The sequence below is a fragment of the Vanacampus margaritifer genome, chromosome 15, assembly GCF_051991255.1.
Source record: "Vanacampus margaritifer isolate UIUO_Vmar chromosome 15, RoL_Vmar_1.0, whole genome shotgun sequence".
Taxonomy (NCBI): Eukaryota; Metazoa; Chordata; class Actinopteri; order Syngnathiformes; family Syngnathidae; genus Vanacampus; species Vanacampus margaritifer.
The window spans coordinates 15,410,273-15,434,497 of NC_135446.1; the positions used below are offsets into that span (position 1 = coordinate 15,410,273).

The 24,225-nt window shown below is 42.0% G+C and overlaps 1 protein-coding gene and 1 long non-coding RNA gene across 4 annotated transcripts in view; one reads left to right on the forward strand and one right to left on the reverse strand.

Annotated features, from left to right (window-relative positions):
• LOC144034733 (uncharacterized) overlaps positions 1-24,225 on the forward strand; it is a 30,616-nt gene that overhangs the window by 5,589 nt on the left and 802 nt on the right. The window lies entirely within an intron of this gene.
• stim2b (stromal interaction molecule 2b) lies at positions 1,051-24,215 on the reverse strand. 3 transcript variants are annotated; one of them, XM_077543727.1, is made up of 13 exons: positions 23,869-24,214; positions 23,402-23,765; positions 11,283-11,413; positions 8,182-8,293; positions 7,978-8,089; positions 7,516-7,631; positions 7,257-7,434; positions 6,721-6,898; positions 6,496-6,657; positions 5,562-5,662; positions 5,250-5,488; positions 4,254-4,494; positions 1,052-3,308 (listed from the first exon to the last, which is right to left on the reverse strand). In XM_077543727.1, the coding sequence occupies exons 2-13, from the start codon at positions 23,502-23,504 to the stop codon at positions 2,771-2,773; spliced, it is 2,211 nt and encodes a 736-aa protein (XP_077399853.1). In that variant the 5' UTR covers positions 23,505-23,765; positions 23,869-24,214; the 3' UTR covers positions 1,052-2,770. The 3 variants fall into 3 exon arrangements, with proteins under 3 accessions (XP_077399854.1, XP_077399853.1, XP_077399852.1); XM_077543728.1 differs by having other exon boundaries at positions 1,051-3,308; positions 4,308-4,494; positions 23,402-24,215; XM_077543726.1 differs by having other exon boundaries at positions 23,402-24,214.

Sequence of the window (24,225 nt, forward strand, 5' to 3'; positions counted from 1 at the left end):
TTATATTATATTATGTGAAGATGTAGTTTGTGAGTGGTTATGAATGAATTAGATATTAAAAATAGAAAAACGTTAGGTTTTTGTTTTAAAATAGAAATAATTAATTGAAATCCAGCTTGATTTTCTCGTTTGGATGTCTAGAAGTCTAATGAGGATTTGATTTTCTATTTCTATTTCAGAAACGAAAATAGGATATAGCAGGAGAGAGACACATTGAAAAACGGCCCGTATTTTAGTTTTGGATTGCCGGAAGTTTCTCATACTAACCAGGAGATAGCGACAGTGGCGTCTAAAAAAAACAAAACGATATAATCTTCTGTATGACCATCTGCACCCAAAATTCCAAAAACGCTAAGTATCCTACACACTTGGAGAAAACTGTTGGTAAACCTCTAAGAAAGAAAGAAAGAAAGATACATCATAAATAAAACATTACTAGAAAATAAATGAAAATGAGACATTGCTTTTGAGTTGTGATTCAGCAGCTTTATTTGAAAAAAGAAACCCCACGAACAAACAGGCTAAATTTAAAAAAAAATAAAAAATTAAAAATCATGAAACGGGAACTTTTTACCCAAGTCCAATTTCCATTGTTTCTTGTTTTGCCCAAAACACAAAAATAATTTGTTTGCTTTCATGGAGGACTAAGGAAATCAGTAGTATTCAGATTTGAATGAGAATCAGAGGATCTGGACTTGAAATTCAAATGGAAAAAAAAAGTTCAAATTATTTTCTTCCGGTTTTGTGAGCAACAGGGTTGGTAGCAACAATGATGTTCTACTGATTTATTTATGTGTGTATATATTTTTGTACCCATTGAGAGTTGTGACTTGTGCTTCACTCTTGTGTTTTAAGTGATGGTTGAGCAATTGGAATCCATCGTATGTTCTCCTTAAAACATTCGATCTAGTGTTATGAAAGCATTGATGAGAATCATTTTTATTACTACATGTTTTTGTCCAGGCCTGGTTTGTGAGTTGTCCTGTCATTTTTACCTAAAAGCCCCCCCCCCCCCCCCCCAAAAAAAAAAAAGTACACCCAAAGTAAATTTGACACTCTTTTTGGAGTATCAGCATGGTTCTAATCTCTTTTTAAAGATATCACTTTGAATTTTTCTCCTTAACAGTCAGAATCTGTTGAAGTGCTGTGTCGCCATCTCCTGGTCAGTATGAGAAATGTGAATCCCAAAGAAATATTCGAGACATTTGTGTTTTGTGTGATTTTGTCTTTTCGTTTTAGAAAAAAAAAGAATAAATCCAAACTCGTCCCAAATATAGATAAGAAACGAGGAAATCAAGTTGTATTTAACATTTTGTGAGACGGGGACTGACCGATCACCACGGCAAAATAATGCTACCAAGAGAGTAGCTGTTCACGGAAAAACACTCATTGCCTTGTTAGTGGGTGACTTTCAATGCCGTCTCCCTTTTATGAGGCCACCGTTGAATTGTCAGCAGAGGAAAATGTGTCTGCCTCAAAAGTTGTCCCCTTATTAAAAACGCTGGCGCAAAGGTCGAAGTGGCAAAGCAGCGCATTGTTTTTTCCACAACAGTGCCACCTTGTGACTGGAAGATGTAATCGCACCACACTCTCGGCACATTAGTATGTCGAAACAGCGTTGTGTGGGCATTTTGTTAGACATGTACATGTTCATTGTTTTGCAAACACTTTGGAAGAATCAGAGAATATTTACTGCTGAGAGGAGGATTTGGACAAATGCCCACGCCATTTTTTTTTTCATAATTTTTTTTTTTAATTAATTCTTCTACAGTATACAAATATTCACACTTAAAATGTTTTGGAAAAACACTAGTGTGTCATTAACATTTCTCCCCACCTTAAAAGTTCTGACTTTTTATTCCTTCAGTGTGTGCTGTTTAGTCCATAATAATGATAATAATAATAATTGCATTGATTCATCATCCTGTCACACACCTCGTTATCGTAAACAGCATCAACCTCCCCGCCACCATATGACCCAACAGTGGTGAGGCAGGAGCTAATTGACATCATCACGCGAGGAGGTCCATATTGCGTCGTGGTAGGGCCCCGAGGCCCTTTTTTTTTAGGGGGGGGGGGGGGGGGGTAAAGTGTCTGATACAGACGCACCATCACACGGACACACTAGTGTGTCCTCAAAATCAACAATTTGCCTTGATGGAAATCTGGAAGAAACCAGAACTCAGTACACAGGGAAGGGAATCAAGTAGTGCAAGGTAAACAGGAACAACAGATCACGAGTTCAGGGACCCCCCCCCCCCTCCCACTGAAATCGAAAACATATTGAGGAAACAATGTAAAGACAAGCGTCAATATTAAAGTGGCATCATGTGACCTTTTTTTTTTTCAACAGCTTTATAAATATCATCTCTACTGTATTCCCAAAATATCAGGAAGTAGTGCAACAAACTTTTTAGTTTTAGCTGGACCACCCCCGCTTATGTAACAATAAATCAAGAGTGCTCAGAAGCAGCCCTATCCATAAAATGAGTGGCGGAGGGTGGGGGGATAAGGGTGGTGGGGCTGGGGTCGGCGGGGCGGTGCATGGGGTAAATGTCTGCGGGGATGTTCCGATTTTCATGTCAAGGAGTGTGCCGTTCTCACAAAAATCGTCGTCATGTGCTTGGAAATAAATGGTTTGAGTTGTGGCGGGATGTTTGGCCTTGAGAAGGCATTTGTGAAAAAAATAAGGCGACCAGACTGAGCTACATTCTCGTGGTTTAGCATCTTGCTGTAGCATTAGCTTACAGTTTTGTCTCGCGCACACGACTTACTTCTTCTTCTTAAATAAGTTTTTGATTTTGGAGGAGGAGCGCTTGATTTTATCTCCGTTGTCGCTCGAGTCCTGGGAAGAGGTGCTCTGGAGCTTGTGCTCCCGCCCCACGCTCCGGCCCTCCGAGTCCAGGGAGGTGAGTGACGGGTAGCGGCCCACGGCGGGCAGCATGCCGGCGGGCAGCATGCCGAAGCTGTATGACTTCTCCAGGACGCCGTTGTACGCGCCTTTCCCCGAGGGTGGGGTGACGGTCCGGGGGTCCGGCGCGATGCGAGTGAGGTCGGGCGACGGCGAGGTGGACGGCGGGCCCGATGGGGTGGTGGCGGGCGTAGGGGGCAAAGGAGGCGGGGTGGAGTCCCTGCTATTGCTGGTGACGCTTGTCGACGCGGGGAACTCGGGGCTCTGGTTGAACAGCAGCATTTCCTCACGGGAAATCTTGCGGTACGGGGTTTCCAGGCTCACAAAGTGTGGCGGCTTGCGGCCCATCGAGGAGTTCGGAGTGTCCGTGTCGGGGCTGCTCTCCTGGGCGGCGTCCCTAGGAGACATAAAGGCGGACGCAAAAATGTCAGAAATGACGCCCCCACCCCAACTGGTGTTAATGTGTTGCTTATTATTATTTGTGTTGTTACAGACCAAGGGAAGCAAATCAGTTCCATCAATAGTCAATTACAAACCAAAAAATTGTCACTAGAGGGGTTGGAAATGATTCCTTTAAAAAAAAAATATATATATTTGATACCCCCTAATGCTAATGCTAATGCTCCCCATGTACACTCTAACAATGACACCGCCACTGCCATCTACTGTAGTTGATGTGCAACTGCACTTTTTTCCCCCCGAGTGTGGCAAAACAAAAAACAAAACAAAAAAACATATTTCACGTGAAATCCCACTTGCGAAGTCAGGGGTATGGGAGGTGGGGGTGGGGGGGGACACTGACTTCGATGTGACGTCACACTACAATTGCGCCCACTATGGAATTTACTCGAGTATAAAACTAGATAGCTTTCTTCATTCATAAATATTCAACGTGACTTCAAGTAACACAACGGTATGCCGCTATCTCCCTGCATGAAATTATACGGCAAACTACTGAACCGTATGGAATGCTTATGAAATTTAAAAAATTACATAAAAGAAGCAAAATTGCGGGATGGCACGTTTGCTGGAAGGCAAAATTTGTTTTGAGGACCAAAATTAAAAAAACAATTTATCACTCTCCGCCATTTTGGTTGTTTACTTTCGCCTCGATCGCTTTCAGGTCAGAACTGGGAAAAGCCAACTGGGATATATCCGACCTTCCTTGAATGCAGCGTAAATTCAGGAATGCGCAGAAGGTAGTCATCTACAAAGTTGTACAATTTGTTCCGGATTGAAATCAGAATTGTTTTGCCCTTGGATCAAACTGAAAGTCTTCATACATGAATCAACATTACCATTTAGCCCCAAAGCACCAATGAAAACGTCTAAAATAAAACACCTGAGAGTCCACACGTTAAAAGCATTCCTTGGCATTCCGGCCGTCGCTACATACCCCCTCCTATCCGAGCTGAACATGACATATTCGTCGTCCGCCTCGAGGGGATAGGAGAGGGACGAGCTGGCCATGGACAGCAGGTCGGGATCCGGGGACATCATGGACGACGGCGGCGAGCTCATGAGGCTCCGGCGAGAGCGGCACGCGCTGCTGTTGCGGTTCAGCGTAGGCCGCATCAACGTGGCTTAGAAAAAATATATATATATATCAGAGATTAAAAATCCTTTTACAGCATTCATAAGGCACTCTATAGTATTGTACTGTGTGCTATTTTGATGCTAGGTTTTTTAGCCTGTCTCTTGCGTTTCACATTAAGTGTTAGCTTTAAGCTACCAGCCTTTTGGAAGACAATGTATGTGTTGCATGTGGTTCGAAATATCATTTGTTTTAAGATTAATAGTTACTGTGATACTGATGCTAGCTTTGTTAGCCCGTTCGTTCTGTTTCACATTGTGTGTTAGCATTAAGTTACCAGACTTGTACAAAACATACAGAATCTAAGTCAGCACTTGCTAGGTTGTGTTCTAATATCAGCCGATACAAGGTAAATTGTACAGTATTGATGCTACGTTTGCTAGCCTGTCACTGGCGTTTCACATTAGGTGTTAGCTTTAAGATACCAGACTTTTGGAAGACAGTGTATGTGTTGCATGTAGTTTGTGTTGAAATATCGTTTGTTTTAAGATTAATAGTTACTGTGATATTGATGCTAGGTTTGTTAGCCCGTTCATTCTGTTTCACATTGTGTGTTAGCATTAAGTTACCAGACTTGTACAAAACATACAGAATCTAAGTTAACACTTGCTATCTAGGTTGTGTTCTAATATCAGCCGATACAAGGTTAATTGTACAGTATTGATGCTACGTTTGCTAGCCTGTCACTGGCGTTTCACATTAGGTGTTAGCTTTAAGCTACCAGACTCCATGTGAATCCCTCACTTGTGAATTGCGGAACAATTGGAGGTGTGTCCTCGTCCAGGTCGTCCACGCCGCCGGCGATGGGGTACGGCGGGACAGAGACGCGCGGCATCACCACCCAGCTGTGGTCGGAGTACAGGCTAGCCGTCAAACTCGGCAGCCCGGAGTTGTTGACCACGGGGAAGCCGCACAGCCTCTCGATCTGCTGCCAGCGGTGCAGGCGCTCCCTCAGGCATGCCGTTACCTCGGACAAGGATTTCCTATAGGAAAAAGAAAATAGCTTTAGCCGTTCGTGACCTAACCGGGCCCCCACTGGCTGGTTTGAGCACATACTTGGCCTCGAGTATCTTGTGGTCCACCTCATCCAGTGACGAACTGTGTGCGACGTGAAGTGTTCCAAACACAGACCCTCTCTTCTTTTTTATTTTCTCCGCCTGGAATCCAAAAGAGAAAGGTACGAAAGAGGATTAGGGCCAGTGAAGAGGGGGAAAAAAAGGTTGGCAGGATTCTCACTTTTTAATTCTGATTTTAAAGTGAGAATTCTGATTTTAATCTCAGATTTCTGGCTTTAAAGTGAGAATTCTGACTTTAATCTCAGAATTCTCACTTTAAAGTAAAAATTCTGACTTTATTCTCAGAATTCTGACTTTATTCTCAGAATTCTGACTTTAAAGTAAGAATTCTGACTTTCATCTCAGAATTTTAACTTTATCACTTTAATCTCAGAAGTCTGACTTTAAAGTGAGAATTTTGATTTTGTGACGTAGAGCTATGAATTGTGGAGGGAAGTCAAAGTCAAAATTCTGAGAATCAAGTCAGAATTCTCACTTTAAGGTCAAAATTATGAGAATAAAGTTAGAATTCTCACTTTAAAGTCAGAATTCTGAGAATAAAGTGAGATCTGTGATTAAAGTCAAAATTTGTGACTTTAAAGTCAGAATTCTGAAAGAAAAAAAAAGTTGGCAGAATTCTCACTTTAAAGTCAGAATTCTGAGAATAAAGTGAGATCTGTGATTAAAGTCAAAATTCTGACTTTAAAGTCAGAATTCTGAAAGAAAAAAAAAGTTGGCAGAATTCTGACTTTAAAGTCAGAATTCTGAGAATAAAGTGAGATCTGTGATTAATGTCAAAATTCTGACTTTAAAGTCAGAATTCTGCCAACCTTTTTATGCCCTCTTCACTGGCCCAAATCCTCTTCCGTAGAAAGGTTTAGAAATCATTGCAAAAAAACAACAAAAACACCCAAAGGTTGCTCAATCATGGTTACCTCGTCCTTAGCGACGCCGAGTTGTAACTCGGCACTCTGCTTTTTGATGTTGTAGTACTGCACCTCCACCTCGTGCGTGAGCTGCAGCCATTTCTGCAGAGCTTCCGGCAGCGAGCGCTCAGAGTGCATCTCCTTCTCGGCTCGCTTAAGGGCCTTTCGGACCTACACGTGGGGTGGTACGGGTTTAGAAGGGCGCCAAATTGTCTTCCCGTTTGGCGCGTTTACCTGTACAAGCTCCTCTTCGGCGTATTTGAGCCGGCTGAGCTCGCATTCGGCGCCTTCTCGCAGGTCCCGAAGTCTGTGCGCCTCACTCTTGGCTCCGGTGATCTCATCCCTCATCTTCTGCTCCAGGTTCTGCTTCTCCACAATGACCGTCCGGTTTTCTTCCTGAGCCTTTTCCAAACTGAAAGGAAGGAAACCTGTTTGGATATTTGCTATAGTTTCCATTGTTGAGGGTCTTCTGCTCAGATTTAGGGGCTTGGGGGTTTTATGATACTGCCTTTCAAGATAGTATAAGAATGCTGTGAGTCTGCTGTAACTACACACTTGCGAGAGGACTGCAGCCATTTGTCTGTAAACTTGCTTGTGTCCGGAATATTCTGTAAAATAAATCCTTCGAAGGACCTGTTCACCGATCTCCAGTCTGTATTCAGAAAATCAACATTCTCTCTACCCGAACAAAAACGAACACGCAGAAGACAAAGATAGTCTTCTAACACCATCCACCATTTTTTTTTTTTTTTTGCACTTCTATCACTAACCGACTCTGCAGGTCGAGGAGGCTTTGCTCGGCGTTTTGCAGGCTGTCCAGATCCTTCATCATCTGGGAGATGTGCACCTTGCTGGACTTGTTCTGCACGTAGGCAAACCAGCAGCCGCCCACGCCAATCACGATGGAGATCATCAGGACAAAGTCTTTCATCCAGTTGTGTTGCGGACCTAAAAGGGAATAGGTGAATTTGAAGCATTCGCAAGTCACGTACGGTAAAGTCAACGCGAGGCGAGGCGGCGCATACTTACGCAGCGGGGGGCCGAAAAGGACGGCGTCGAGCGCCTTGAGGTTAAGTTTTTGTTTGTGTCGCTGGTCTGATACCTTAAGCTGCATGGAAAGGAACGATGGCTCATTTGCGGCGATTCTGCAAACACAAAGCCAGACCATCAGCCCTGTGACATAACACCAAACCCTTCAACATCCCCATCCAGGACCACACACACTCTTTGAGACCATTAGACCGTTATGTCCTTTGGTTACGTCTTGGCTCGTATTTCACATTTCTCCGTTCAAAACTCTGCCCTATTTTAAGACGGGCGTTTTCAGGCTGTAATGTGATCTGACGTGGCCTCAAAGAGATCTTGCAAGACGTTCGTTCCCCCACTCCAAGCTGTGCTGCCTTTTGCAAACACCAGAGGGCAGCATTGTCTAGTAAGATGAAGGCAAAAGCAAGAGGATTCACGGCAAAAAGCAAAAAGGTGTCTACTAACCGTGGCAATGTGTTGCCAGTCACACGAAAGTCCCGGAAGTTCTTTTCATACTGGGGCAGCTCCACCGACTCCTTCAACCACTGCACTGTGTCTTCCACTGTCCAGTTGTGAACTGATAGAGCAGATACAGTTTGATGTATGATGAGCAAGCACAATGCTAATCTATGTTTTAGTGTCTTTGACAGTAGTTAGTAATGTATTTGCCTTCAGAGGTCTTCCAGCCCTTCCAAAGCTCCTCCACGGTGATATGCTGGTCCTCGCGGTGCAGGTTGCTGTGCTTGTTGGTCTGATGCTGCTTCATGTCTTCTCTTATAAACTACAGAGAGATGATCAATAATACTTTATTAGTGTCTGTTTTTTAGGGTTTCTTTAGGGCACACGTTTCCTCAACTATTGCATGTTTAAGAGATACAGTTCTTCAGAGGTGTCTGGCTGCTCTCTCTCTCTCTCGCTCGCTCTGTTACACATACTTTCATTTCTCATCTTTTTTCCTTTTAGGGACTTTGAAAGCCAGCAAGAGTTCCTCTTTCACCTGCGTATGTGTCAACTTTCCGACAGTCCTCTTTTTAACAGCTTTATGGTCCCGTACAGAAAGTCTTTGCCACAACTAAAGAAATGCCAGAATACCTTTTGCCCTTAACTGTTTTACTGGATTTTGCAAGGCCCACAAAATATTGTGTTCTATTGCTATAAAAACATGGAATCTACCAAAAGAAAGATTAGAGTCACAGGAAGAAAAAATAATAATATTTCTATCTGTTTCCGTTTTGCAGCAATTAGCATTAGAATATTGCTAAGTTTCATCATTATTCACAAATCTGTTTAAAACTGTGGGGGGGGGGGGGGAAAGCTTTTTTGCAACATGGCCCTGGTTGATCTCTTATACTCTGCTGCCACCTGCTGGTTGTTTTTGTAATAACTACTATTGCTTCAAGAGTTCTCTTCAGTTCAGAGGCTGCATCAAAGCCTTCTGTATGCTCTACGAACGTATTTATACGTTTTTGGGAACAGATCAGTTAATGGGATGAAACAATTTAAACGGTTAAGCATATAATAATAATAATAATAATAATAATAATAATACCGTATTATTACTGGAAGTGTTCGGTTTAGGTGAACGGTATGGGATTTTTTTAATAGGTTTTAGGTGAACTAATGAATACACACACGCACGCACATGCACACACACACACACACACACACACACACACGCACATGCACATACTCACCCACATACAATTTTTTATTATTTTTTTTAATTAAAAAAAAATAAAATTAAAAAGAGAGAGCAATGATGATGACATGTCAAATCTGTAAAATTACCGAATAAACAATACTGAGCTCTCCAGAAAAAAAGAAAGAAAAAAAAGCATACGTTTTATAATCAATAATAATAATAAAACCGTATTATTGCATCTGTTCGTGGCTCCCTTTGTCTTTTGTGATTTTAAAATTCCATATACTGTACGTATTAAACCAATTTGAAAAAGACTAGTTTTACCAATTGGGGACTTCCCGTCCCTCAGGTGCGGTACCAAATGCATATTTAACTAGACGGTGCACAAATAAAAATGTGCTCAGTGGCTTCAGGCGACATCACTGTGATGACATTGCCAGGAAAGGCAAACAAATGGCGCATAGCAAAGAAGCACAAGGAGCTAAAGTAGACCTACGAAAGGAACTAATAGCCACGTTACACAAAATAAATGGCACCGTTCCGAGACTATAAATAATCATCAAGAGGTTTTGGTTGGTGTTTTTTTCAGGATGATGAGACAGGCGGGAAGAGTTTGATCAAAGCTTCACGGTGGCAAAATGGGTCTTTGGGGAGTTTTCTTTGCAAGTCCACAAATAAACCCAACTTGAAATGCATGCGGCGCCCATCAAATATCATACATTAGGCAATAAAATGTTGCTAAATGCCCCACAATGATAATTTCCTGTTGGGTCATGTTGAGTTCAAAAGTCAGCCAGTAATAAGGATCAATGACTCGACTGCACATGGACCATCTCAGTGGTCCGAGGTCTTGCGTGTCTCTGTGACAATTCCTGACACAAACAAGCAAGAATGCTTCAAATGCAGGTCACGGAAAAGCAAATGTCCAACTCGCGAATATTCCATTACAATAATGACCATCACCTTTGTTAGCCTCAGCTTTTTGGCTGTACAGTGGTGTGGGGGGGGGGGGGGGCAAAGGTGGTAAGCGCCAGTGGAATCTTTGTTGGACGGGTGTAGGGTATCAACCAGTGGCGGTGGGAATGGCAGACAAGGAGGGCGGGTGGAGGGTGTTAGAAGAAACGCTTAATCTTAATGCCCTCTCTGAAGAAGAAAGAAAATGGCCAAAATTCCCGATGGCCAGTAGTGCCTCTGGTAAAGATGTCATCTTACAACAGTACCTTTAACCCTGGAGAACCCACGGGGTCAAATTTGGCCCCTATAAATTCTGCTACTCAAATAACAAATACTTTTTTTTCTTCTTTTTTTTTTTTTACAAATTTAACTTCAAAAGTCCAGAGTGCCACTTCTGACCCCTGCATGGGGCCCTCTAGTGGATGAATATTGCACTTACATGAGCCAGAGTGGTGGTGACAAGATGGCTGGCAACATGCTGTTTTGTTGAGCTGGAAATCAATCCAAACAAAACCATCTTCTCAGCAAAACCATCAGATGGTAAAATTGTGGTTTTTTTTGTTAATCTATTTCATATCATGTTGCAGAATGCCTAGGAGTATGTTTTATATATTGATAAATTAGCAACTCTGAGCTAGTTAAAAAAAAAGGGTTAAAATTGAAAAAACATATATTTTGGTGTTCAGTGAACTTATAGCAGTCATTTAATGTATAATTCATAATTTTCCAAAGAAGAAAAGGGTTCTTGGGTTCTCCAGGGTTAAACGATAAAAAAATGTTTTGCGCTCGTAGTTTGAGGTTGGGGGTGGATCCAGAGTTCGCAAATATTTCCCATTCGCGTAAGGTCTAGGTCGCATTTGACATTTCAGCTCTGTGTCACTCCAGTCACGAGTGAGATCTTGTCGGTCGATAAAACAAAGACCGGCGCTAACGCAAAACATGCGATGCAAAAGTGGCGCTCAGAAGAATGTCAATTACTTGGAAATCGCGCCGGGTTAGCGAGTTGTCAGTCGGATGTCAGCCATAGCGGATGCTCAAAAAAAGGCACCAAGAGTTTGAGATTGCTGTGAGCATTGCCAACTAAATATTAGACGGGAAACCTTCTAGGTTAGTGTTTGATTTCAACACAATTTTGTAAAGATGCTATTGGCTGCGTATTTGAAAAAAAACTCACCTCCACACTCTCGTTGACCTCGATGCCGCCGTCGTTGTCGTCGTCCAGCTCTTTATGGATGTGGCGCAAGGCCACCAGGCTGAAGCGGTCCGCATCGCTCACGCACGGGGGGATGACCAGAAGGCACGGGTCTAGATGCGGAAGACACCGTGTCATTGTTTCGCACCCTCGATTAAGCCGAGGCGTTACATAACAACACCAGGACCAAAATGTCACAAAAAGGTTCCGTGAAATTTCACCAAGTTGATCAGTACCCGTTAACCCCCCCCCAAAAAACGGCATACCTTGCAGAGGAGCGTTCAAGTGCAACAGAGCCAAACACAATCGCAAAACCTCCGTTGCCCCAACGTGGGACCACGTTAAAGTCGGTCCATCGGAGTTGGCGTGGGAAACACACTTCACAAAGACGAGCGTGTCGTGGAAAAACGCGGGAGCCCCGACAAGACTTCATTCTGTGTATCCTTGAGGTCGGGAGTACGCCGAGCCCGTCACGCCGTCACTTTTATCGTGGGAAGTTGTGTAAGACAGCGATTCGGGGAAGGAGCGTCCTTGTGCATGTTCTTCAATTTGCATGAGGGTACATCCACTTGCCTTCAGGCAATGACCACACCTCTCACTCGTCAATGTCTTTTGTGTAAATATAGCAAAGGTTGTCTTCAAATGTTTAAATCGACTCTTTCGCGTCAGACAAGGCTGGGTTCACTTCGAACACGCAATTGAAAGGAGCCAAAAGTATGGATTATTTTCACAAATTATCACACAGATATCACAAGTCTGATTAAAAAAAAAAATAGATGGGAAGATGACCTTGAAAAAATTCAGTCTTAGTAAAATCAACTATTCTACAAATATCTGCAGCGAAATTCTATCCTCACAACATTCAAAATGGCGTGCGGGAGAGATGAATTATTATTTTTTGTGTTTCATTCAGCATTTAACTCAGTTTTAAATGACCACAAACACAAAGACTCATTAATAAAATCCCAGCAGCTGGCGGCACTGGAAGCATTTATTTCAAAAGATGTGTACTTCCGCAAGTCGCTTTTTCTGAAGTAACGTCTGCTCTTCACTGTATTGACCAGATCAGATAGATGCTAATTAGCATTAAGCTAGTGTGACTTTTCTTGAGACAGTTGTTTGTAGTTTTTTTTGTGATACAATAAGTATAGTTAACTTTGTTTTACAGCTGGTTTACTTTGACAGTAAACTTCAATTGGGAGTGACATTGAACAGCTTGAAGCCCCTTTTTTGACGAATTAGTCACCATTTGAGAAACAACTGCTTATTCTGGAATGATGAACTCAGTTCACTGCCACCTTAAGGTCCTCTGTATGGCTCTCTTTTTTTTTTTTTTCTGGAGAGCTCAGTATTGTTCATTCGGTAATTTTACCGATTTGACATGTCATCATCATTGCTCTCTCTTTTTTATTATTATTTTTTTGTATTTTTTTTTATTTTTGTATTTTTTTTGTATTTTTGTTAAAAAAAAATCTTTTTTTATCTTTTTATTTTTTTTTTCAATTTTTTTGTAACTTTGTTTAAAAAAAATATTTTTTATCTTTTTATTTTTTTCTTCAATTTTTTTAATTTTTTAACATTTTTAAATTTTTATTTTATTTTATTTTATTTTATTTTTATTTTATCTGTATGACTCTCCGTGTCAAGAAACACATTGCTTTATATCCCGCGCTAAACACTCATACTTGGCGTCAGTTCCCTCTTCAATGCTAGGCTAATATCTTCTAGCTTTACCATAAACCAGACTGCGGCATTTTGGGCATGTTGTATCTGTTTACGTGTCGGAGTCGAGCTCTGCAATCCACTTAAGAAGCAAGAGGAGATGTTTAACTGGACACGTGCCTCGGCTAAGTTTGGAAGAGAGCGGCATTAGTAGAATGTCGACGGTCATGCTAAAACGGCTGATAGCGAAACCGTGGCGGCTCCCATAATGACAAATAGTTTGCCTGAGCGCAACAGGAGATGTTACACAATGAGGCCCCTTCACATGATATTCAGCAGCCTTCATTGAATATTACAGTTACATAATATGTCATGCTGTATTTGCTTTGCTGGCCAAACAGGCTCTCAACTTCAAGTGTTGGTTGTTTACACACTACCAACTAATAATAATTCCGATTCCGAACATCGCTTTTATGATATTTCCGCAATACAGAAAGCAAACGGCATATTGTATTGCTTTTGCCTGTGACTAGCAAGCAAAGCTCTCAGAAAATCAGGCCTAAAAGTGGTTATGTGGTAGGATGTTCCAACCATAACATAATGGAAAATAAATTATTATTCCATGTTTTTCCCATGGACCCTGAATGCGGGATAAAATGTGGAAAAGTAGCAAAAGAGTGGAATGGGACAGTTTGAAATGGAGGCTAACAAGACTAAGTAGAAAGAATCGTTTTTGAGTGTGATAAAATGTATTATTTGTTATTAACCGGCTTGCATCATTATCTTTAAAAAAGGTGTAAAGCCGCCCTCTGCTCTCCTCGTAGTGACATGTTCCCATTTTGGGTTTTCTTTTTCTTTTTTGGGGGGTGGGGGGGGGGGGTTATCACAGGAGGGCAAACATAAGGGTTAGCTAAATAAAACTAGGTAAAACATCACGCTAATCATCCTAATCGCTGAAATTATTGACACAAATGTCGTACTCTTGGCTGGCCAGGCTAACACAACCACAGCTCCGTGCTAGCGAACGTGCCATATGCTAGCCTTTTGACGTGTTTTAGCTCGGACGTCGCACATTTAAATTTTCTATGAAACAGTGTTTACATTGTTAGCATAATGTACAACATTCCGATGATCTAAGAACCAAACTGTTTACATATTCAGTTTTGATTCCTTCATTTTTAATAATGTAATATTGTACAAGTGCCTCTTCGTCTAACGCTAGACCAATTATGTCCAATTTGCGTTCATATCACACTTTTGCCTCTGCGGGCATTGGTTACAGTCGTCAAACGACATATCAACACATTTTGAAATCGAATTACAACAATCCAAAGTCCAATGCTTTTCAATGAGCCGAGAGCTTGTTTCCCCTGAGTTGGACCGCCATTTTGACCTAAGCCCTGAATTGTCCATAGTTTTAGTTACAGTTTGTCAGGACTTGAAGTCAATTGAGTTTTAATGGTATCAGACAGGTATCGCTGATAATTCAACCCTGGAGAACCCAAGAACCCTTTTCTTCTTTGGAAAATTATGAATTATACATTAAATGACTACTATAAGTTCACTGAACACCAAAATATGTTTTTTCAATTTTAACCTTTTTTTTTTTAACTAGCTCAGAGTTGCTAATTTGAGTTGCTCAGAGTTGCTAATAAAAAAACACAATTTTACCATCTGATGGTTTGCTGAGAAGATGCTTTTGTTTGGATTGATTTCCAGCTCAACAAAACAAAATTTTGCCAGCCATCTTGTCACCACCACTCTAGCTCATGTAAGTGCAATATTCATCCACTAGATGGCCCGATGCAGGGGTCAGAAGTGGCACTCTGGACTTTTGAAGTTAAATTTGTAAAAATAAAAAAATAAAAGGTCTTTGTTATTTGAGTAGCAGAATTTATAGGGGACAAATTTGACCCTGTGGGTTCTCCAGGGTTAAAAGTTAGCTTAATGCTAACATACAATGAGATAACAGGGGTCAGAAGTGGCACTCTGGACTTTTGAAGTTAAATTTGTAAAAAATAAATAAATAATAATAATAAATAAATAAATAAAAAGTATTTGTTATTTGAGTAGCAGAATTTATGGGGGGCCAAATTTGACCCTGTGGGTTCTCCAGGGTTAAAAGTTAGCTTAATGCTAACATACAATGAGATATCAGGGGTCAGAAGTGGCACTCTGGACTTTTGAAGTTAAATTTGTAAAAAATAAATAAATAATAATAATAAATAAATAAATAAAAAGTATTTGTTATTTGAGTAGCAGAATTTATGGGGGGCCAAATTTGACCCTGTGGGTTCTCCAGGGTTAAAAGTTAGCTTAATGCTAACATACAATGAGATAACAGGGGTCAGAAGTGGCACTCTGGACTTTTGAAGTTAAATTTGTAAAAAATAAATAAATAATAATAATAAATAAATAAATAAAAAGTATTTGTTATTTGAGTAGCAGAATTTATGGGGGGCCAAATTTGACCCTGTGGGTTCTCCAGGGTTAAAAGTTAGCTTAATGCTAACATACAATGAGATAACAGGGGTCAGAAGTGGCACTCTGGACTTTTGAAGTTAAATTTGTAAAAAAAAATAATAATAATAATAATAAATAAATAAATAAAAAGTCTTTGTTATTTGAGTAGCAGAATTTATAGGGGGCCAAATTTGACCCCGTGGGTTTTCCAGGGTTAAAAGTCGTGTCAAAAAGTGGATAATGGCTTGTATCTAAATAAGTTGTGCCTCTGGAGTGCCTGCCCGTCCATCAAGTGTGAGAAAATCTGTTCTCAATTTGAATTTTATGTCAACTTAATTTACATAATACTGCCCCAACACCGAGTTTCTCCACCCATGATCTGCCACTTCCAAGTGAAGGCCGCCGGCTACACGGAAGCACAATCATAGCTAAAGCTTAAAGGCAAGTAGAGCTGCAAAGTTAGCACACATTCGCTAACAGAGAGGGGGGGGGGGGGTATTTGGGAGGGCCTGATCATCATGGACATAAAGAGCCTTTTTTTATATTCTGTTTTGTCAATTCAACCACACTTTCTTTTTACTGTTGGCCTAATTCTGTTCCGCATGTTAACCAAACTCTTTCTAAGATATCTTCTGAAGTTTAAGAATAAAGACAACCCCGAGATATTTTTAAAAACTGTCATTTACAGTGACAGCGTTTAGTCTGTGAAATTCACAACAATGACAGCACGAGCCTTCCCTTCCCAGGTGTCCTCTCTGTCTTTTTGTGTGCTGAAGGGGATGGTTATGAGGAACTATGTGACAGGAAGTCACTGCGAGTGACCCCGAGCATTCCGGGAGAGGAGGTGTGCAAAAAAAAAATCAAAACAGCCGGTCCCAAAAGACTACAAAATTGGAAAGCACAGAGTTATTTTTATCATGGCGGGCTCCCGTTTGTCAGGATGTAAGAGCCCGACAATGGCAGAGGTCTCCCTTGCTTGCACGCAAGCAGATGTTTTAGCGCAATTAGTAATTGGCTTAGCAAACTGTCACACAAGTGCTTTAAAGGAATGCGGAAAGAAAAGCGTCGCGCTGTCAGCCTCCTCGTAAGATGCGCGTCAATAACAGGGTTAGTTAGTTGCAGTTAGTTGTTGTTGTTGTTTGACATCCTATCAAACTTCCTCTGCCGGAAACGTTCAGTTCTGCTAATGCTACAGTAATAGAGCACAGGCAGATGTCAAATGTAGACATTTCTGTATGGGCGATTATTTTTGCCATACGAAAGAAACTGAGTTTGCTCATCTCCATGCAATCTAGACTAAACACTTGATGCATATCTTTTTTTTCTTTTTTCTTTCTGAAGACCTCAGTATTGTTTATTCGGTAATTTTACCGATTTGACATGTCATCATTATTGCTCTCTCTTTTTTATTATTTTTTTTAATTCTTTTTTATTTTTTTTTATTTTTTTGTAATTTTGTAAAAAAAAAAAAAACAACTTTTTTTTTTATCTTTTTATTTTTTTTCTTCAATTTTTAATTGCCATCATCATTGCTCTCCTTTTTTTATTTTTGATTATTATTATTTATTTATTTATTTTTGTATGTGGGTGAGTATGTGTATTCATTAGTTCACCTAAAACCTATTAAAAAATTCCATACCGTTCACCTAAACCGAACACTTCCAGCCAGAGTCGTGAGGCCGTCAGGAGACCCGAGGAAGGACCAAAGAAAAGAAAGGAAAGTGATGCATATCTGATGCGACGTTATCTGCAATTGGCAGATGAATCAAAAGAGAAAAGAAATGGGTGTTTTTTAAGAGATCATTCTCTCCGTCCCCTTTCCCATTGATCAATTGAAATGCCTGCCTGCGACCATCACCCCCCGCCCCCCCACCCCACCCCACCCCATGTGCCTAAAACCCCTGTTAAATAATCACTAATCCTATCTTAGGCTTTTGAAAGGCAAGGGGGGTTTAACTCGAGCGTCAGGCCTGAGCCCAAAAACTTCCAGAAAAGGAGACGCTCTACGCGGCCAGGATTCTGAGGAACGTTTGAATAACACCCCCCCCCCCCCCCCACCCGAATCCTCGGGATTTACCATATCTGCGTCAGCCTGGGGAAGCCTGCGAAATGATCGGGAAGGCAAGGCGAGGTTAAAGACCTCCCTAATTAACTCGACGTGCTCTTTTTTGCCTATAAGCGTGACGGGGGTACGATTGTGGGCTCGGGGTTAGTGTAAAGAATTGGCAATGAAGAGCTAAATAATTGAATGTGCACAAATCCCATGTCAAGGTCATCCGAAGTTCTCGTTAGGCACACGAGAGCCGCTTGTGATTTTAGCGATCTTTCATTGCTCCGATCCGGTTTTAAACAAAACACTTGTTCACACCTAGCTGGAAAAATAAAAAAGACCTCTGAAATGTTTTAGGACATGAAGATCTGCATGACAAATAAGGTCATGACTTACTTTGCTTTCTTTAGTCCTTCCTCGGGTCTCCTGACGGCCTCACGGCTCTGGCTGGGTTCTGAAGTGTTCGGTTTAGGTGAATGGTATGGGATTTTGTAATAGTGACTTACACATACTCACCCACGTACAAAAAAAAATTTAAAAAAATAATTAGGTCATGAGTGAAGGGAGAGGCGTCATTTATCATTAGATTTGTCATGTTCATGTACAGATCCAGTTGGATGGCATTGCTGGGATGCCGCAGTGAACCGAGGCGTGAAGTAGCCAAGAATACACAACAGTCTATTTCTTTGTTATGATGCTTTTCCAACTGTGGACAGCTTCGGAAGGACAGGAAGCGACGGACACCAGTGATGAAGTCATCAAGCAGACAGCGGATAGGTCAAGTCCGGTCTTTCTGGGAATGAGGTGCTCTGGGAAACTTTTTCAGTCATTGACACCAAAAAGTCAACCTTTTCTAGTCAGTCCAGAGACGGGCACGAGTCTCTAAGACTAAATCCAAGTCAAGACTCAAGTCTTTGACCCACAAGTCCAAGTCAAGTCCAAATCTTTAGGTTCCAAATCAAGTCTCAAGTCCAACTTGCTGTCAAGTCTTTAAAAAGCAAAAAGCTATAACAAACGGCAGCACCGCAACGGCCTGTGGCTCCGGGTTTGCCATGCTGGTGATTGTTTGCGTGTTGTCGTATTTGTCTACTGTACGTACTTACGAGGTGGCACCTGAGCCGCGGGGAGACAATGAAAGCAAGACTCATCATAGAGACTCGTTAATATTCACGAATCCCAAAAGATTAAAAAAAAAGATTTAAAAAAAAAAAACGACTTAAGTCCCATTTTGGCCCATAATGCCAACAGGTCCAAAAAAGGACAGATCAGGGCTCGTCTAGTCGTCTCAGGGCAAGTTAGATCCAGAACACAGATCCGAGTCAGGCTGTAGATTTAGGATTCTCCTTCACAAATATTGACAGGGTACTCGTTAAACGTACACTAGTTTGACTACGCGTCACGGTTCTCGTTAGTGTTTAATCTTCAAACACGGGCTTCCAGGAGCAGGTCGGCTGTCAGTTCTGTGTGACAAACCGGGGGTCTCTGCTTGTTGACCCCGCTTGTTAAGACGCACGGGTCAGACCGTTAACGGCAGCAAACGACACGCCGGAGAAATCCACACCTTCCCTCGCGCATGCCAGCACGTCGCACGGGCCGGAAAGTCCCTGACGCACGGAAGCCTCGCGTATCTTCGACTACGCTGTGACTGAAAAATGCACGCCGGACAGGAAGTTACACGCTAAACCAGATCGGCCGCGGGGACCGTCTCAGGTGTCCGTGAAGGGCGCCGCTTCGGATTCTTCCTGTGTTAGGGCGACAAGCCTTTAGCAATGCCGCACAAGAGCACGGGGAGCTGATTCAGGGACCGAATGAACAGGTGCTATTGCAATGTCAGACTTCATCAAATCAATGACAAACACACCAGAGAGCTTCTCCAAATGACATTGCGAGAGCCGTCTTGAAATATAGTCACCGGTTTCAGCCACGGCCTAATGGCGCGGGTCACCTCCGCCGCCGAGGGCTCGGGCAGCCAAGTGTAGCGCACTGCCAACTAGGGGATAAACACCTTTTATGTGTGGCCGACCACAGGGTTGTGCGCTACTGTATGGAGACGCCAGAGAGTCCAATGCGCTACGGCGTTTACCGCTCACCGTGACTTACTATTTACTAGCTGAAACCTGAGAACAACAAAATGACCGCGAGGGAAATCAGCATTAGTCAGCCGCCTGGTGGAAAATAAGCAGGGAAAAACTTCAACGCTACCTTTTTAAATACTCTCGAAAGGGGTCTGCTCTCGGGGCTCATTTGGTTGAATAACAACCCTTAAAGCCCGTGGACTGAGACGGACGGGGGAAGCAGCTGTCCACCTTCGCGGCAGTACCGTGGCACAACACTGACCTTTCACAACGAGCCTTTAGAAAACATATTTGAACATTTCATTGCAGCGTGACACTTAAATATGATGAATAGTTGAGACTGGGATCGGGTCCAGGGTGGACAACCGGCCTTGTGTTGAGCTATCAGAAACAGCAGACTTGCTTTTGAGCAGCTCGATGCTGAAATTTGTTATGCATGATGCTGCAGGAACCAGAGGTGGTACAAGTACTCACACGCTGTAAAAAATAAAAATAAATTAAAAAAATTACAATATGCAGCCCCACTAGTCTAAACACGGCATTTTGAATAATATTGTGTTTATATGCCCGAAGCAGCAAAATCCACCCATTTTGCCACTTGCTGTCAACTGAAAACGACAACCAATCACGGCTCGCCTGTGGCGAAGTGTGGCGGCAGCAGGAGTGCCAAACCAGCATGAAAAAAAAAGGTAAAGGTCTAATTCGGAAGTATTTTGAGGCAAACGGACACAGCAAACCAAAAGGCCTTGACAGTCCCGTGAGCAAAATGCAAATAGTGCTTCAAAGCGGCGACAAAGTCGAGTAGCACGACAAATTTGGCAAAACATGATGAATTCTGGCAGGCTAGTGAAGCTCACGTTCATCCTTTACTGTATTAAACTAAAATAAACTATTAAATTAATGATGCTAGTCTGGCATAAATGTCTGTCTCAGTAAATGTTGTTTTGTTTTGATGTTATCCATTAGCCATGGGCCCGCGGCTAGCAGCCTTTAGCTTGCTAACGTGTTTGCTTCTCTTAAAGCAGACTGAAGCAGGAAGAAGTTTACCCGCAACCAAACCGGGAGGAAAAATTGGGCTGTCACCATCTAATCTTTTTTAAATCGATAATTCTATTGATATAATCAAAACCCTAACAAAAAGAATTGTCATGATCTACTCCAGTCTGACTCGGTAATGCTAATTAGCGCGCCACTCGTGGCACTTTTATCACTCAAAAGACTATAAAAGGCGACTATTCATACAAAACGCTTCAGGAATTATATACAGCGAACCATCTTAACATTAGTGATCGACATATGCTCTTCCTACACTGCAAAAATAAATAAATATTGGAATATTTTCATAACTTTTTGCTTCTATGTGGCTACAACTTAACAGTGTATCGGAACACGTGAAACCACACTGCCCCTAAGTGGCCAAATCGTGTACAACATGAACAGTGCTCCCAATAAAGGCACACACAAACAAGGGCAAGACAGTATCAAATCATTGAAATAAAAAATCGATTTTTGGGACATTTAAAATCGATTCTGAATCATACTAAATGAGAATCGATTTTTTTTTGGGCACACCAATAGTTTATACAGTAGCCTGCAGTCGTATCAGAAGTGACCATCACACTGCAGGCTCATTATTTAAGAAGTGGATGTTGCTTGCAGCCAGTGGGAAGGGCTTTGTTTGTTCAAATCAGCTAAACACACAAAGCTATTCAAACTGGAGGACACCAAGTTCATGCTGCCACTGAACTCACGGCCTCTGGGGAAAAGTGGGTGGGACGCATCGGCACGTCTTAAACATCGGCCCAAAAACAGGTCTTTCTTTTCTAAACGCCACCGGAATACCACAACGCGCCAACTTTTTAATCTTCCTTGATCCATTTTTGAAAACGGCTTTGACGTCCCACTGGGGTCACACAAGGACTCGCTTTCTCCTCTCCGGCCGCACAAGGCGAGCTGACGCAACGAGCGTGGCGGCGGCCAGGCGGGTACTGACGCGGCATTGTCCGTTAGTCCACTGGACAGAGATCAGAACTTTGCCAGTCTTACACTGGGAAAAGTGCACAATTGACTGTTGAGACAATCGTACAGTCCCTCGAAATTCGCAACAATTCATGTGAATTCAAGCAATCAACCATTCTTTTTGCGGAGGATAAAGAATATATGCAAATGAACATTGTTTGATGCTGTCAGCATTAATACAAATTGGTAAAGGACGGTTTACAATTACTATAACATTGAATCTAGTTTTGTTAGCCCTGATATAGCGTTTTACATTGTGTGTAGCATAATGCTAGCACTTTTGTTTTTAAATCTTGAATACCTTGAAAAACTTGTTGTGCCACAAAATTAATTATTTCCGTCTGCTGCAATCACCAAAAAAACCAAATAATCCTAACGCTCAACATTCTACAAATCCTTGGAAGGGTTCCCCAGGCCTCATCGGGCATCTGGTTCCTCTGGTTTTCAGGTGTCTTCCACAAATTGTCAATGTTAGATGTCCAAAAGAGAGCTTACACTGTGTGCAAACTTATGAAAAAGCAAACACATTCACATTTTAACTCATTCACTGCCATTGACGGCTATATACGTCAAAAATTCATTATAACTATTTCGATTAGTTACATTTTTTTTCCACTTTTGTTGAAAATCTAGATTTTTTTTATTGTACATTTAGTTTTGTACATTAAATTTGTGATTAATCGCGAGTTAACTCGTGAAGTCATGCGATTAATTATGATTAAAACCTTTGATCACCTGACGCCCCGAATTTTTAATAATATTTTCTTTATTTTTTATTCATTCACTGCCGTTGACGGCTTTAAACGTCAAAAATTCATTTGAACTATTTCTATTAGTTTAACATTTTTCCCACTTTTGTTGAAAATCTAGATTTTTTTTTAATTGTACATTTATCTTTGTACATAAAATTTGTGATTAATTGCAAGTTAACTAGTGAAGTCATGCGATAAATTTTTATTAAAAACTTTAATCGCCTGACGCCCCGAATTTTTTATAATATTTTCTTTTCTTTTCTTTTTTTATTTATTCCCTGCCGTTGACGGCTATAAACATAAAACAAAAATCATTTTAACTATTTCTATTAGTTTAAAAAAATAAATCCACTTTTGTTAACAAAATTATAAAAACCTAGAACTTTTGTATTGCACTTTTAGAACAGATATAAAATTTGTGATTAATCGTGAGTTAACCAGTGAAGTCATGTGATTAATTACATTTTTTTTTTATGAATCGGCTCTTGCCCCTAATTTTTAATAATCTTTTTTTTTTTTTTTTTATGAATTTATGGCAGTGAATGAGTTAAATGTCAAGCACAGGTGACAGGAAGTCGCACCTTTTACTGCCAATATTTGCGTTTCTGTCATCCCCCTTTTTCAAATGTTCTGCCGCTTTTACAGATGTTGTCAATGAATGTCAATTTTGGCCTGCCGTCCGTCCCTCAGACGTGCTAAACGGGTACGACACATAGCCGTGTCCCCAGATTCCTTCACGTGTGTCACACGTCGGTCAAAGTGTCATTCCTTGGCAGCCTTCTCGAGCAGTCGGTTTGCCAGCTGAGATCAGAACCGCCTGACGGCGTGCCAACATGTCTGTTATTACATATTTATCATGTTTAACCCGACTCCCGAGTCAGAAAGTTCTATTCTGATTGACACGAGAAGGTTCGATCGACTCAGTGGTTTTAAAAAAAAACAAACAAACTTAGGGCCACACAAGTAGGCCTACATGTACCTTAGCTTTTAGGTATAAAGTAATTGAGTAGGTAAACGTGAATGGTATTCCCCGGTGGGGGGGTGTGGGGTTGCCTTCTATTCAACATGAGCTGCGCTTACCTGGGGGGGTTCCATCTCCGGTACCCGCCGAGTTGGAGCCCAGTACCGCAGAGATGACGAGTCCACGCAGCAACACGATCAGCACCGCGGGGATGGTGCACATCGTGGACGTGTGGGTGGCTACGGCGTTGGGATCATGGGCCAGATCAGTCTTTTGGAAGATATTCACACGCAAACGACAGTTCTGGGGGCGCTCATTGATGTTTGGAAAACGTCCCACGCGTGAAACTAATATCCTCCACAGGTACTTTGAGAGGGGCTACGCGCTGCAGGCTCCCCCATAATATCAGCTGTCAACTAAATCACGTCTGGTCGTGCTGGGGGCGGCTTATGTGCAGGAATCCCAAACGTTCAAACCGGGCCCCTAAAAAACAAACAAAAAAAACCGTCAAATCCGTGGAATCGAGTGTAAAATCCCTAGCCAGGCTCCGCGAGTTGTTGCTTAGTAGTGCCCTACTTCCACGTACAGTAGAGTATAAACACGTCGGTCCAGATCCGCCTGCTCGTCACCAGAGAGCTGCCTGTTTAAAAAATACAAAGGAAAAAAAAGCACTTCCTCCTCCGGTTCTTAAGGAACCACATGGTTGCTGCCCCCCCCCGGTTCCTTATTTGCTCCGTGGGTCAGCTCGGAGAGGTCCGGTGCGACGTGGGGATCCGCATGCCATCGCCGCTAGTTCGCCGGTGGACGGACGGGCGCGCGCTTGGGGAGGACGCGCGCGTCGAGCAGGGGCGGAAGTCACTATGCAAATGAGGGAGCGGGGAGGCGGGGTATTGGGGAGAGGGCGGAGGTGTACTCTAACAGTGTGTTCGTGTGTGTATCATTC